The sequence below is a fragment of the Sinocyclocheilus anshuiensis genome, unplaced genomic scaffold, assembly GCF_001515605.1.
Source record: "Sinocyclocheilus anshuiensis isolate Anshui unplaced genomic scaffold, SAMN03320099.WGS_v1.1 scaffold3199, whole genome shotgun sequence".
Taxonomy (NCBI): domain Eukaryota; kingdom Metazoa; phylum Chordata; class Actinopteri; order Cypriniformes; family Cyprinidae; genus Sinocyclocheilus; species Sinocyclocheilus anshuiensis.
The window spans coordinates 447861-464251 of NW_015544133.1; the positions used below are offsets into that span (position 1 = coordinate 447861).

General features: G+C 37.4%; 1 protein-coding gene across 1 annotated transcript in view; it reads right to left on the reverse strand.

Annotated features, from left to right (window-relative positions):
• Window positions 1-1950: 1950 nt before the first annotated feature.
• The window catches only part of LOC107694912 (striated muscle preferentially expressed protein kinase-like), a 39633-nt gene continuing 25192 nt past the window's right edge, over window positions 1951-16391 (reverse strand). Inside the window, 31 exon segments of the mRNA XM_016494628.1 lie at window positions 1951-2275; window positions 2879-3028; window positions 3640-3715; window positions 3824-4047; window positions 4158-4397; window positions 4529-5051; window positions 5226-5390; window positions 5526-5648; window positions 5793-5960; window positions 6041-6157; window positions 6247-6351; window positions 6554-8825; window positions 8928-8996; window positions 9233-9275; window positions 9379-9384; window positions 9718-9864; window positions 10224-10250; window positions 10323-10495; window positions 10605-10682; window positions 10806-10863; window positions 10951-11148; window positions 11254-11359; window positions 11556-11724; window positions 11822-11934; window positions 12697-12869; window positions 12988-13111; window positions 13430-13636; window positions 15199-15303; window positions 15384-15503; window positions 15674-15912; window positions 16013-16202. Coding sequence (XP_016350114.1) covers window positions 2026-2275; window positions 2879-3028; window positions 3640-3715; window positions 3824-4047; window positions 4158-4397; window positions 4529-5051; window positions 5226-5390; window positions 5526-5648; window positions 5793-5960; window positions 6041-6157; window positions 6247-6351; window positions 6554-8825; window positions 8928-8996; window positions 9233-9275; window positions 9379-9384; window positions 9718-9864; window positions 10224-10250; window positions 10323-10495; window positions 10605-10682; window positions 10806-10863; window positions 10951-11148; window positions 11254-11359; window positions 11556-11724; window positions 11822-11934; window positions 12697-12869; window positions 12988-13111; window positions 13430-13636; window positions 15199-15303; window positions 15384-15503; window positions 15674-15912; window positions 16013-16202 — 6758 coding nt within the window. The 3' untranslated portion in view covers window positions 1951-2025.

Sequence of the window (16391 nt, forward strand, 5' to 3'; positions counted from 1 at the left end):
GATGTGTGAAAAATGTCATGATTTAAACCTGGTGGTTGTCAGTATGGAATATCCAGCTAGGTTGGAATAGAATGCAGTAGGAAGCAAGTGTCATTTTAAACTCAAGATGGACATTGAAAGTGTTATGTAGTGTTATGATTTTTTTTTTCTTTTTTCTTTTTGCAGTACAACCATTTATGAATGTTATACAACTCACTCATGAATGTTGATAAATAAGAGAAAGTTGTATGTTATGTGGATGGAACACTTTTTAGAGTATTTATAATCTTTAATATTTTACAGAATAAAATGAGAGAATGTTCTATTTTATAGATGCAAAAAATGTAATGTGTTTAGAATTTTCTGAATTTTATTAAATTCAAAATCAGCAATACTATTAAAGCTAATGTCATATGAAACTATTTTCAAGTTACTGATGATCTTATAGCTGTAAACATGATGTCCTGTAAAAAAAATAACAAAGTAAAATAAAAGTCAGAAGATGCCCATCTGTCTAAAAATTGTCCATTTTGTGTCTTCAATTAATGTTTTATTTGGAATTCTGCTGAAAGAATACTTCATTAGAAAGGAAAAAGTCTCTCACAAGAATCAGAAACACATTTTGTAAATATACATGTTATCACAGAACCCTTACCCACTGTTTTTTTTTTTTTTTTTTTTTTAAAAAAAAAAAAAAAAAAAAAAAAAAAAAAAGTGTAGGCCTATTTTTTGCTGTGAATGTCCCAATTGAGGAACAGGATGTGAAAATTTAAGATAAATGTTCATGTTGTATGTTTTGGTTGCATTTGTGAGTTAATACAAATGTAGATATCGATATATCGATCGATATATCGATCGATGTTGTCCTGTATCGAATCGTATCGTAGAATTTTTTGAAGTAACGGCAAATATCGTATCTATGATAAAACTGAATGTATTGAAAGGCATGCCAAAAAGTGTGATGTACAGAGTTCGAAATATAAAATCAAATGTATACATATATCTACCAGATTTACATAGTAGTAGTGACATAATGAGCAGACAAAGGAGAACATTTTCATTCTTGGTTTTACAGTGAGTTTTCATAAAATTTGAAACGAGTTGGAACACCAGTGCATAATGTGTTTCTAAACTTTAAGTGAGAACGTGTAGCCAAGTATGGTGTCCCACACTTGGAATTTGTGCTCTGCATTTAACCCATCCAAGTGCACACACACACACACGAGAGCACTGTACATTCACTCCCCCCACCAACAATCCCTGCCGGAACCGAGACTCAAACCTGCAACTTTTGGGTTTCAAATCCGACTCTCTAACCATTAGGCCACGACTGCCCAATGAAGCTTAATAGTATGTTAGTATGTATGTACACTATATTTAAAACACTGAAAAATCTGCATTTTACACTGCAGACAAGTTTGTGTATTTTAAGAATTCTCGAATGAAATGTAGAAAACAGTATTAATGTATTCTTCATCATGGACAGGTCTTATTACCCACTTCTGTAATTTTTAAAATGGTTCTCAGTTAAAATTTGAGTCCAAATGGATGCATCACATGTAGCAAACTACATAAAAAACAAAATGACAATGCTTTTATAAAAACATTAATTTGGGTACATTCACTGATCTAAAGTTAACTGAATCCAGTATTGCACCTTATATAATGTCCATCACCTTGAAACAACTGTTACTTGTCTACAGCTATCAACCAACATTCCTATTATCAACACCATTGACTTATAGTCAATGTTTTGTTCTTTGTGAGATATAGTCTATTTTGTTCTCATATTACTCAAATTATGGGTGTCATCAAGGAAACCACTGGGTATAATTTCCAAACATTTTCCAGCTCTGAAGAAATTCATTACCTAATTAATAATAATAATTTATGCATTTAGCAGACACTTTTATCCAAAGTGACTTACAGTGCATTCAGGCTATACATTTTTTACCAGTATGTGTGTTTCCTGGGAATTGAACCCACGACCTTATGCGCTGCTAATGCAATGCTCTACCACTGAGCCACAGGAACACATAATCCTGTTCAAAGTCCATGTTTTTCTTCACTTGGTGAGCTAGGCGTGGTCGGTGAGGCTGGGGATGAAGACCCACTCTGGTAGACTCTCAAGAGGACCTTGTGTTTAGTAGCTGTCTCTGCACATCTGGACTGATGCTCCTCCAGGAATTCTTTGAGCCGTGTGGTAGTGAAAGTCAAGGTCTGTCGACGAAGCTTCTTTAGATATGAGTCATGAAGCCATGAATGATTGAGACAGTCCTTAATGGTGGGTTGACACCTGAGGAAAAAGTCCAGAAAATCAGTCAGGTTATTGGAATATCTACTATCTTTACTCTACAAAATACTGTCTCTTGCAAAATATCTAGTATATCAATTTTAATTATAAAAGCAAAAATATAGGCAGTGCCTAATTTAAACATCCAACATTTTTCAAACTGTTTTCAGTGCTTGTATTTAGTTTACAGAATACTCATTCATTCAGTTATTGACAGTTTAAAAACTCAGAAAATGATTAAATGACATCAAGGCTATAATGTGACTGGTTTTTGAAGCACACGTGATCCAAGATGACCGTTACACTTTCTCAAATGGTAGAGCCACAGAGGGGAGTCCATTCATGCACCTGAGGGCCAAAGTCCTGCAGAGTTTAGCACCAACACACCAAGTTTCGAGTAATCCTGAAGACCTTGACTAATGGTTCAGGTGTGTTTGAATAGGGTTGGAATTAAACTCTAAACAAAGTTAACCCTCCAAGAGCTACTGCTGATCCAAAATGTGCAATGATGTGAAGGCTCCAGGAACAGTTTGAAAACCGCTGTATTTAAGGGTGACGTTTTAACTGAAGTTGCAACTGGCTCCAGGTTGTTTAATTAATACTTACCATGGATAGCCATTTAATATCTTCTTTAAAAAAGTGGAGGCACTTTGGGACACCTTTGGGTAGAGCTTAGTTGAGTCAAACTTTGCGGCATGGATTTTGGTCTCTGTCAGTTTTGGGTCTTTGTCTTGGAAAGGAAGTCTACCGCTGAGCCTACAGTATAAACAAAGGAACTTAAAATTAGACTCAAATTAAAGCAGCACTATGTAACTTTTGGCGCTCTAGCGGTTAATAAACAGAACTGCACACATCCCGCGGAAGAACATTCCAACCGGAGCTACTTCTCTAAGTTTATGTCTATGGCGATTCACGCAGGTATGTGTTACTCCGCAGCGGTGACGACCCGACCAGGCTACAATAGTCCAAATATATTATAAGTGTACCGTAGTGATTCGGAATAAGACAAAAACGTGGTTTGGAAGATGAATTCATGATGTACTCGCTCATTATATACATTTTGCAAATTTTGAACACAGAAAAAGTTACATAGTGCTGCTTTAATAAATACTGTTGTTTGGAAGGAAAATATTTTTGCCTTTTGTAAGGTTAAATATTTCTCAAGCAGGAATGCTTACATTGCTGTTTCACACTCTAAAATTGAAAAGCATTACAAAATCTATTTATTAAAGTTAGAACAAAGTGAACACTGTTTATTTTTTTTATTGCATGTTACCTCTTCTCTCAAAAATACACCACAATACAACTGTAAAGTTGGTTGCATCAAGTTTCATGCCAACTTTAATTCCTTTATAGACTGGACTTGCATAATATAGGAAAGAACTCCTAAACTCCAGATGTCAGCTGGGGGTCCTACTAGATCGCCTTTCAGCAATTCTGGAGCTTGAAGAAGGCAGGAAACATGTCATTATTTTCAACAAGACACTAATAGATACTTTGAATCATTATGTAGAGAACCGTTACAGGATAAGAATTGTATGTTGCGCATACCCATGTGCTCCAGAGTCCCAAGTTCTCTGCTGTATGGTTGGAGGGAGAGAGGGTTAAACCTTTGAGCACTGCCAAAATCTATGATCTTAATCACATTGAGGTTGGTGACCATGATGTTGTCTGGCTTAATGTCCAGATGAAGAATCCGGCAGTTGTGGAGATATTCTAAACCCTGAAGAATCTGGACAATGAAACCCACTACATCATCTTCAGAGTAACAAAATCTGGAAGAGAAAACAAGAGTTATCTGATAACATATAACTTAATTTTCAAAGCCCAGTTAAAATATAATAGATAATCTATAAAAACTTGACCATACTAGACTATTACACACCTGTCAACAAGACTATACAGGATCTCTTTGCCTGTGCAGTACTCTGTTATGAGTACAAGGTAGCGAGGTGTGATATAGGCTTCATGTAGGGCCATGATTCTTTCACAACGGAGGGACTTGAGGATCTCATACTCCTTTATGACCGCTTGCTTGGTCTGCTGATCATAGGAAATAATCTTTGCTATAAACATCTTGCCTGTTGAGTTTTCTCTGCAATCCCTTATCACTCCAAAATGACCCCTGTCAAAAACGGACGAGTTGTGTGAAAATGCTTGCAGAATTGTTTTGTGAACTGTATAATTAGATAGAGAATTATTAAATAAAGGGAAAAAAAGGAATAACAAATATAGGAATTCATTTTATTTTCTCACCTGGCTTTCTCGTCCAAAAAGCTGTATGGTTTCTGAGGAACTCCTTGCCTCAAAGTGGTCTCAGTTTTGGTGGAGGATACCACTCTTCCCATCTCTGGTGTGGGTGAGCTTGCTCCTTCTCCTATTGGACTGATACTGCTGACAGGAGGAGAGATAGGGTTGGGGGTAACTGAGCATGTGGCTGGAACATACGAAGGGACAGGAGAAATTGATCTGCCTATTGAGGGTGGAGCTGTGTATGACCTTGGAGATACAGTCTGGTTTTGGGTAACAGCGGAAACCGTGCTGATAACGCTTGTTGGCTTGGGGTGAACCAGAGGAGGGATAGATGTCTTTGGGCAAGAGTGAGAAACAGACACCTCAGAGGAAGTATTTGTGACATCACCAGACTGTGCAGGACTAGGACTAATGGACTGACGAACACTTGGCTCTGCTAATGTAAAAGCAGATGCAGTCACAGCAACAACAGGAAAAGAAGATGAGGGGTGTGTCTTCATTTCAGCAGGCTGATGGAGTGGTGCCACTGCAGAACAGAGGTAGGAGTTATGTACACACAAATTGATTTAGCTAATCCAGAAAAGAAATATGACCTGACACATCCAGCTAATTAAAATATTCAAAATCTTGTAACAAAAGCTAATATTACCAACAGAACAATAAGTTTTAATGCTGTACAACTGAACTGCATGCTTAATACCTTCAACGTTAATTCTCACTCCCTCTGATACATTACTGTATGGACCTTGGCCAGCTATATTTACACATCCCACACGGAATCGGATGGCAGAACCCGTTGGAAGTTCAGAGGAATTGTAGAAACAATCAGTCACTCCTGTAGCTTCAGTCACCCACTTATCATCACCTACAGATAAAATGTGAAATTTTAAATCACTGCACACAATGAATGACAAGGAGAACACTTTTAAAAAGATCATAATATTTAACACAGTAGTACATGATAAATCAGTATATGCCAGATGTATTAGACATTCCCTACCATCACATTTTCTCTCAAGTGTGTATGTGCAAGGAACTTTGGAGTCTGATGGTTTCCATTGCACCAGAGCAGTGTTATTATATATCTGTGGAATCTCCGGGGTTCCTGGCCGTTTTGGAACACCTTAAAATGTGATATAAACACAAAATATGGATCAGAAAATAACTTTTGCAAGTTTGGCATATACAGTAATGAACAAACTGTGAGAACACCCAAACACTGGGCATTAATGCTATACTGAATAATAAGCAACTTTTCAGAGCTTACAGGCTATTGAGAGTATACAAGGAGTAGTAGCAGAGGCCAGGTTATTAGAGGCTACACATTCATATATTCCTGCATCCTTCTTAGAGGTCTTCATGATCATCAAAAGTTGCCTTCCATCTGGGCAGGCCACTAAGCTCATTCTGTCATTAATCTCCAAAGGTTTCTTATCTATGAACACAGGATAAAAGTTAATTGTTGGAGCACTACTGTTTTCATAATTAAAAGAAAACAAATAAATGAAAAAATACCTTTTCTCCATAATATTTTTGGCTCAGGACTACCAGCTGAAAGACAACTAAGAGTCACTGGATTCCCTTCAAGTAGAACATGGTCCTTTAGTGTAATATGGAAAACTGGAGGAAAATCTGAAATAAAGGATACATTTTTAATTTAATTTTTAATTTCCACAAAACACATATTAGAAGAATAATTATTTTAATGATTTTTTTTTCACCTTCCGTTGGAATTGCAGGTGCATTTGATTTTGATGGTCTCCTGACTCTCTTGCTTCTGGACAAACCCCATCTGTCCCACCTAGACCTGATTTCAGTTTCAGGAGCTGTCAACAATGAATCACTTTAATGCAGTTTTGTAATAATTTGCATAAGTTAGGTTCCAAGGTTTAACTTGCAGTATACTAGTTACAGTGTAGCATACTTAGCAACTTACATGTTTAGCAATAAGTGTCAGAATTTTTTTTGGGATAACTGATAAAAAATAAATAAAATAAAATTTATTGCAAAAAACTCAGTAATACATACTCTGAGAGGATTGTATAGACTGTGAACTAGAAGTGGAGATCAGTGTCTCTTGGTTCTCTGGATTATCTACACTCTTGTGAATGAGCCCGTCAGATTGAGAGCGGCGATGACAAGAGGACAAAGGTGTTTTCTGTCCTTCATTTTTAACCTCCTTTTCTCCCTCGCTCTTGTTAGACTGACTTTGTTTTCTTAATGAAAATCCAGACTCAAACATTTTTCGCAGTGCCAGAACTGGTGAATCACTGATTTTCTTTATGGCTTGTTCTTTTAGAGTTTCTTCATCGCTGTGGGGTTTAGTTTCCCTATCATTAATGTCTTTTGACTTACTATGCACTCTATCAAATATTCCTGAAACATTAGATTCAAATTTACGTCGCATTGCAAGGACAGGTGATTCAGCAACCTTCTTATTATTTTTTTCAAGATTTTCTTTCTCTGTATCCATAGTGTTATCAAAGCATCCTATCTTAACTTCTTTTTTGTCTAGGGACTTGCTACGTCCCATTGCCCATGTAACACGCCGTCTGTTAGCTAAAGAATCTGAGGTCTCCTCTTTCCCTTTTTTTGGTTGCAGTTTCCTCGCACGCATAGAGAATCTTCCAATAAATCCAAGGCCGGATTCCTTTTCCACCTCCCTGAGGTCTTGGACAGACTTGGATTTTTCCTGTAATTCTCTAGGTCCAAACTCCAATGGGGCACCTACAGGGTGAGGTCGATAAACCTCTTCATTTGATTTCCGTGGGAGAACAGGTGAGTTTTCTTCAGACTTGGTCCTTGTCAATCGTTTCAGGCCATGTGTCAAAGAAGATTCCCTCTTCTTAAACCTTGCCTCAAAAATTTCCTCTGAATCAAAATCTTTAATATCAGTTCTAAGAGTTGGGTGATATGCAGAGGAAGCAGAAGAAAAAACAACTGGATGTCCAGTGGTAGGCTGAATATCCGGGTCTGAGATTTTTAAGATAGTGGTGGGTAACACTGTGAGAGATGATGCCTTTTTGCCATTTACCTGCAATTTACTGGAATAATTTGAGGATATGTCATGTGGAAGTAAATCAAGAGAAGATTCAATACTTTTATTTATCTGTCCTGGCACACAGTCTTGAGAGAATGTGTGCTCTTCCATCTTCTCTACCTTCTTATCAGTGTCATCTAAAATAGATGCAGGCTGAGATGTATTCATAATTTGGATGGCACCAATTGCCTCTTCCTTAGATACTTGTTTATTTTCTAAGTCTGGAGTTGGTGGTTTGGATGAAATTTCTCTTGGAAACACAGGCTTTGGACCATCCTTGGTTTGTTCTGAGATAGTAGATGTGGCTTCCAACAAGTTATGGTCCCCAGAAAAAATGGAGGGAATCTCTAGTTGGGCTCCAGATCTCCTATGTAGTGAAACTAACTCTGCGTTTCCGTCCCTTAAAGAAGACCTCTTCCTGAATGCAGTATTTGGACAAGTATACTCAGGGCTATCAGTGGATAATGCCCGAGGAACTTCTGAAGCACTCAACTTGGCACGTCTAAAGTTACGATCCAAAGAAGCACTTCGCCTCTCATCATCAACACCCAGTGTCTCAAGCAGGGGGCCACGAAGACCACTCATATTCTTGTCAACAGTGCCTCCTCTTAGCAACCTTTGCTGCATAAGATCCAGTTTTAGAGCATAATCTTCCTTGCTCAGCCTCCCCGTCTTTGGACTATTGCTCCTGTGTGGCAGCTCCATGGAAACTGCCTTTTTCATGTGCTTTTGGCCTTCCTCTGTAGTATCGCTCATATTACCATCTTCAGGTGTGATCTGCAGAAGAAGAGCACTGTCAGCAGAACTCCCTCTTCGCATTAGCGCTCTTCTGGATTTGCATGCTACCTGTTCAGCTTCTACACTGGAACCGCTTTGCAAGGATACTTTCAAGTTCTCAGTAATTTCTGCAATCTCCAGGTGGTCTACATTCTTCTGTCCATCAGTTGTCTGACATTCTGTGATGTCCTCCAGCCAATTAATGCTTTTTTGATAGGACTCATTGGATTCTCTAATGACATCAACATCATCGTCATGGATCTCAGTCGGTGACATCCGGGAACCAGAGAAAATCATTGTGTGAGGCATAGGGATGAAAGGAAGTTCATCAATGTCCTCATCTGAATCAGAGGATGACAATGGAGGTGGTGAACCATCTTTAAGGTTTCTTGTTACAGCAAGGGACACATGGCTTGAAGAGTCATCCAGCAACTCTGATATGGATCTCATCACCATTTTAGATTTGTATCTAATAAGTGAACACTGAAAAAGATATAATAAACAGTTAAGAACTCAACATTGTCATTTCTTTTATAATTAATTATTTTTTTTTTATATACATATATATAGGTTTTTATTGCTTACCTGCCATTTCCGTCTGGCTAATACTTGCTTATGTAATGTTGTGTTGATACTCTTTCCCTTTACCAGTGACTAAGAAAAAAAAAAGGTCAATTAGATTATTGTGCTCTAAAAATACATTTCAAGGCAACAACATCTCTGTGGTGTTTCTGTTGTATGGCAGCTATGTATTTTGCACACATATAGTGACCCAGAACATCTGTAGCTAGGAGTCAAAGTGGTTAATTAAAGGGTGCTTGAAGAATTTTTATTATTATTATTATTATTGCATTAATCAGTACTGCAGCCTGTTTGATATTCTATCTTACCTTGAACCAAGGATGAAGAAGACATTCTGTGGCATCAGGTCTCCTGAAGTACAAATGATTGAACAAATTTAAGACCGCGTAACTCCATGACAATTACAACAGTTAGACATGTTTACCTCAGAGATTGTGGTGCAATGAACACTTACAGTTTACTTGATACAGGTGTCAGACTCTGGGCCAGGTTTTGTGTGTGTCTTTGCTCCCTATGTGCTCCGTCTTCAAGTTTCTCTGTCTCGTGTTTTGAATTCATTGTTCCCAGGTGTTTCCTATGTTGATTGTCATTAGTTCCAGGTGTCCCTTGTCTTCCCCTCATCAGTTCCTGTATATTTAAAGTGTGTTCTAGTTCTTGTCCTTTGTCAGTCGTTGAACGTCATCCTGATGTGTCGAGTCCTGTGATCCCCAGCCTTTGTTAATAAAACCCTTTTGATTTATTCTACTCCGTGTCTCCTCGCTCCTTCGTTCCCGTGTTCCTCGTGTGTGTGCACCGTGACAACAGGAGCTTTATGATGAATCCTTTTGCTTCTTTGCAAAGGTTTTTGAACATGCTCTCCTCAAAGGCAACATTGTAGTTCCCGATGTTCAGCAGCGAGTCACGGTCATTTTCCCCAGCAAATGGAGAAACTCCTGTTAAGCTGTAAATTATGTGAATGAAAAATAATTGTTACATGATTTCACACTTAGCATTGAATGTAAAATTCTATCAGCGGTGAGTACAAATATAACACAAATAGGTATTTTGATAGTCCACTTAAGACATTATAATAACTATAACTTTGCAATTACAGTTATTTTGTCAAATGCCACTCATTAGAGTAACTGTAGACTATCTGATATACTGACATTAAGTAATTTTGCAAGTCTTCTTCTAACTTTGCAAGTCTACTAACCCTAACCTAACAGTCTACTAATACACCAATGAGAGTTAACTGACATGTAATTGAAAGCATTTAGTTAGTAGAATGTATAAAGTGTAACCTACAAATATACATACCATAAGTAAGTTATGACACCCACTGGCCTGTAGAAAGAAAGATAGTTTTAAAAAATATAGAGAATGAAAGTTTAACCATCTATCAAAAAGGTATTTTACCAAATGTCTGTAGATTTAGAGATGGGTGACTGGTTTACAATCTCAGGAGCAATAAATTCTGGTGTGCCATATTTGCAGTACAATTCTTCATTTGGTTTGACTTTCAGAGCATTGCCAAAATCACAAATACGAATGTAATCACTTTTTTGGTCTGCCATTAGTATGTTTTCGGGCTGAAAGATACATACATACTGTATAATTACTCACCTCTGAAATGTCAAAAACCGCAATTCGCAATGATTATCAAAGCATTTAGTAAATGGTACAGTTTTATCTGTTGACCTTTATATCAAGATGAATTATGTCATTCTGGTGAAGATAGTCGATACCCTCAAGTAGCTGCCGTATGATAGACCGAACCTGCAAACAGAACATGAACATTAATTCTGTAGATTATATTAATCACTCAGTAATTCACTGATTTTGATTTAACATCATGCAGCAGCAAATAATAGTTACTGAATAAACAGTTAAAACACCAACCTCAGATTCTAAGATGGTTGTTCTTTTTGTTATTCTTTCCAAAAGCTCTTCGTGGCACCTTTATAATCATTTAAAGATAATAACGCAAGGAAACATCTTTTTAAAACATATTTAGAAAGGATAATTAATCAGAAGGAAAGGATACAGTTCAGTAATGATGACCACTACACGCCTCTTTTCAAATGCATCATAGAAGTGAATGATCTTCTCATGGTCTAATTCTGACAGGAGGGTCATCTCTCTCATGGCACAAGCTTTTCTCTGTGCCCGCAACGAGATTAATTTTGCTGCAAATATTTGCCCATTTTTCTGCGTCACTTGCTTGGCATATGAAAAAGCCCCTCTGTGAGCAAGAACATTACAGACTTGTCAGATCCAAATATATACAGCATACTCTTAATAATAATGAAACTATAAACAGGAGTGTCCTTCTGGTATGGTGTCTGACCTGCCAATCTCTTTGTGTATGTCAAAGTAATCAGTCAGCCTACGCATCCTCCGTAGAATTGTGCCTTCATCTTCCATTTGATCTTCTTCCTCCTCCACATTTTTGGCTGTGAAATTGTAAGTACACCCACACACATTTACTTTGCTATCTAAATGGCACAATACATTACATTCATCAGACATGTATATGTTAGTAACATCACCCTGTTAACTTTAAACATACATAGCTAGTGTCTTCTGGGTGAATTATTCTCTAGATCTGCTTCTGGCTAAGCCATATTCAAACTAATCTGTATTACTCACCAGTATGAACAGTAAGCTCAGCCTTACAGGACACTGACCCAGCCAGGTTCTTAGCAGTGCAAGTGTAGACCCCTTCATCCTCAGACTGAGCATTAAGAATCACAAGCGAGCACTCTCTGTCATCATACACAAAGGTAAAATGACTGCTCTCTGCCAGAAGGATATTATCCTGAAAGTCAAATAGCACAAATGAGTGGAATTACTAAGGACAGAAAAAAAGTTCAATGAAATTTCAGCTGGCATGATAGTCAATAGTGCAAACTGACCTTGTACCAGAGGATAACAGGGTCAGGTTTCCCGTCTACAACCACAGCAAATCGAGATGTTTCCCCCACGCACACATCCATGTCCTCCATGATGGTCTCAAATGAAGGGGGCACTGAAATATACAAGAAAAAACAACCAGAACAGTTTAAAAACAGAACACCTGAAGACACCTGAAGCAGGATCAGTGCAGACAATTAATACTCAAGTATAAAGAAAACAAAATACAGTCTGTCACTGATTTTATTTCATTGTTTTCTTGTGTCATGGCCTGTGTTAAGTCCCATGACACACAAGAACATATGAGTTTTGATGTTACTGATGTTTTGGATGTTTCATGTCGCCATACTGGATTATGCATGAGTTTATGTTTAAACTACTGGGGTTGTTTGGATTAATTGTATGCTATGTCCTTTTTGGAGCTTGGACTTTTATTGTATGGACAAAAACAGATTCTTTCAATATCTTTTGTGTTCTGAAGAAGAAAGAAAATCATAAAAGTTTGTATGAGAATGATAACGGTTTGCATTTATTGGTGGACTAGACCTTTAACAAAACACCTTTTTGAACATACTGGAAGGTTTTTACAATGAATACCCAATAAACACCCATACTAAGATGTATGTGCATCATTTGGAAAGCATTGGATTCTAATTATTGTGTGCAGACACCATCTCAAAAGGAGCAGATTTTTATTTAGCACATAAACATTGCAAGTTTGCTGAAAATCTCGTGGGCAGCACTGTGACATGTAGCATGGTTGCGCTTTGGGCAACCAGAGTTGGGCGATCCATGGACCTTATCCCTCTCTTCCACTTACTTACATTACTTTTACTTGTAAGTTTAAAAAGAGTGAGTGGCCAAAAAGTGCATTCACCTGCCATTGCCAGCTGCAGAGTGCAGAGGTCACTGCCATACTGGTTGTTTGTCATGAACATGAGCTGACCTACATCCGTGCTTTTCACTTGGGTAATGTGTAAGGCATGCTGGTCATCATCAGGCATGGTCATCTCTAATGCACCAGGTTTGTTGAGAAGCACCACTCCCCTTCTAGTAAACAATGGCTTACTTGATATTATAGGAAATTATAACTTGATATTATACACATATTAATATAATACACAATTTATACTGCAATTTGAATGTATTGTTTGCATTTGACACTAACCTTTTCCATGAGCTTGTTGCTTGGACATGATTAAGTGTTATTGTAATGGTGACAGGCTGGTTCTCAACCACATACACAATATCAGGCTTGTCCAGAATGACTGGAGCTTTGTGTAAGTACTGTCCTGTGATATGAAAATAATAATAATAATAATAATAATAATAATAAATTATTTCAACAAGTCTACATGCAATGTGCATTCACCAGGCAATGACACAGTCAGTCTCTACTCACATCAGAGAAATGTGGAGATATTTGTTACTTTCTGATGACATATTTGTTCATTCTGCCCTTGATAACACATGTATCTTCTGCTATTCTGCATTTTTAACGAATGCAGTGGTCATAGCTATAGCCTTACTTCATCTCAGCGGGCCAACCAAACCCACATAAACCTTTTTGCTTGTGAAATACAGAATTCAAGTACAAATCTTCTCAATACCTCTGTCAATGAGCTGGACCAGGTCAGTGGACTGTGAGGGTTTGCTGGACGCTTTTCCAGTGGTACTGAGGACTCTGAGGGAATAACACACTCCTCTAGAAAGAGAGGTGACTGTATAGGAGGTGTCTTCGAGGCTGGAGGCAATGGTTGTCCACTGGGTGGAGCCTAGAGCTTGTTGTTGAACAATGTACATAAGTGAAGCTGGATCTGAAATTAACAAAGGACATGGAAAATGATATAGAGAAGAGCAGGGGAAAAGGTAAACCTTTTACTTAAGTTGCCTTTTAGGCAAAGATGACTGAGACACTAATACGCCTAATTATATTTCAGCATTTCTGTTATAAAAAAATAATTAGTTATAAAGCTTCTATATCAAAAGTGATAGAAATATGACTTATTTGGAACTTGCTCCATTTTAGGGATAAGCAGAGTGATTTTAGGGATAAGCTAATTAAGTTTATTAAGTTAATAATAATATTATTATATAATATTAAGTTTTTTCTACATTTGGATGGAAAACCTACTATAACTATTACTGTAGTTGGGCCATTGAGCCTGAACCATCTGACACACTGTATCCCATAGCTACATTGTTGTACATGGTTTGGTACATTGGAAATTCACAAACATACATTGTATATATATTTTTAGACCTTGACTGGTTTTCTTTGATAAACATTTAATTTCACCTGCCAAGTATAAAATTTAGTTTGACAAAAAAAAAAAAAAGGTTTAAAGACACCATGATATTAAAACTGACATTTCTTATTTTTTAATGAATACTGCATTGTTTATTATAAATCGTTTATCCATGTAAATCATAATTTATTTCTTTTTGTTCATGTGCCCTCATAATCTTTAATCATGAACATTAACTCTCCCTTCCCCTCGCAACGATATCTCTTCTCTGATGATGTGTCCACCAGTGCGAGGGCTAGACATTAATCTCTCCAATCCAGTAACCTGTCACTCACATGAGGTCTCAGTGACAGAGTATTGCAGGGACAATATATTTTTGTAAGCCAAAACCTGGAAACGAGTTAGAATTTTAAAAGCCTGAAATAAGGTATATGGTTAAGACAAACTCAATGTATTTTCCCATTTTATTTTATACCATAAAATACATAATACACCCTTCTGATTTTTTTAAAGATTTTAATTGTCTTTAAACAAGCGATTGCTAACAAGTGGCTAAACTGGATTGTTGTTGGGGACATTAAATATCATCAGACCAAACAAGAAAACTCATCCACTCACTGCAGCTCTTTACTCTTTTTACAGCCTCACTGTGTTTATAATCACTCTTTCAAACTATTCTCACTCAAACTTTCAGGAAAAAGGGTGATGCTAACTTTTGAGTTGGCCTATAAAAATATGTCCTCACTGCTGCACTCTATTAACAAACGACAATAATACACTCAATTCCAGATGGACAAAATCAAGTGAAACATCCTACCACATTCTCCCCTAGTTGTCGATTAACTATCACAGATTATATAACATGATAAACTAACTTTAAGCAGAATCTAAAGCAGCTTTTTTCAGTCCTGGTCCTGGGGACCCACACATTTTGTATGTCTTTCTTATCTGACACAATCAGCTGATTTCATGGAGTCTTCACATAATAAGCTGGTTATCTGAATCAGGTATGTTAAATAAGGCAGATGTAGAAAATGTGCGAACCGTGGATCCCCAGGACCAGGACTGAAAACCACTGATCTAAGGAACTATCATACCAATTCAGTTTAAGAAAAGTCAGACAAATTTACCTATGGATGGGTCTAGGTTTTGTGGTATTTTCCAGCTCAATGAGACTGTTCTCCCAGTTACAGATTCAATTACTGGAGGATCATCAGGTGGCTCAAGAAGGCTAACTGTCAAGAAACTACAATGTTAGTGAAGTGGACACATAGGATGTTACAATACTAATATATGACAAAATGTTCCATCTTACCTGCAACATATAAATGAGTATAGCAGACAGCCTTTCCCACCTTATTGGAAATGACACATTTATACACACCACTGTGGCCATGACACACCGAATTAATGACCAGACTGTGAACATCCCTGTCTAGAAGAGGTTTATGGTAAGATATGATTGAAGACAACATGCATTCAGGAGACGATAAATGTAGAAAACTTATAAGAACCTCACAATTATAAGTAAAGATAGTCTTATTAAACTAAAGATGGGCCATAAACATCCTTTAAAATGCCTCTGACAATATTTTGTGGACTTACACTGTATCATCTTTCTGTCATCAGGGCTCTCTATCTTCATGCCGTTGTGGTACTAAATGATTTTGGGATATGGCAGGCCTGTCACCCTGCACTTCAATACTGCTTCTTTCCCGTCTACCACTTCCAGGTCACTGAGAGGTTTTATGAAGTCTGGCATTGTCCTGTGTTCCACCTCTCCCACCTCAGGGAGTCTCACCTCAGGCTCCTCAGGGATTGAAGGCATTTTCTCTAACCTTGACCTGAAGAGTGAAAAACAAACAAACGAGTCAGAAAAGGGGTAAAGAAAGGTAACAGTTTTTTTTTTAATTAGACGTTGTTAAGAAGAGCTTGTCTTCTTACATGTGAGTAGATATGGCTGGTCCTGGTTCCTGTACATAGAGTTCAGATTAGCTTTTTGCTTCTCCATGAACATTTCGAGCAATTACTGTGTACAATCCCTCGTTCTCCTTGTTAACATGAGTGATGAACAGAGAGTGATGCCCATTCACTTTGAGGATACGAATATTATCACTCTCCACCACAGGTTGTTCTAGGACACAAAAAGGTATGTTCAATCAGTGTCGACAAATGTTTCGTATTCCATAAAAATTTTTAAAACAAAGTTTTATCATGAGAACTCTCTGAATATTTTAGCATGGTAATGGATATGACAATGTTAAAGGATTAGTTCACCCAAAAATGAAAATTAGCTTGTGTTTTACTTACCCTCGAAGCATCC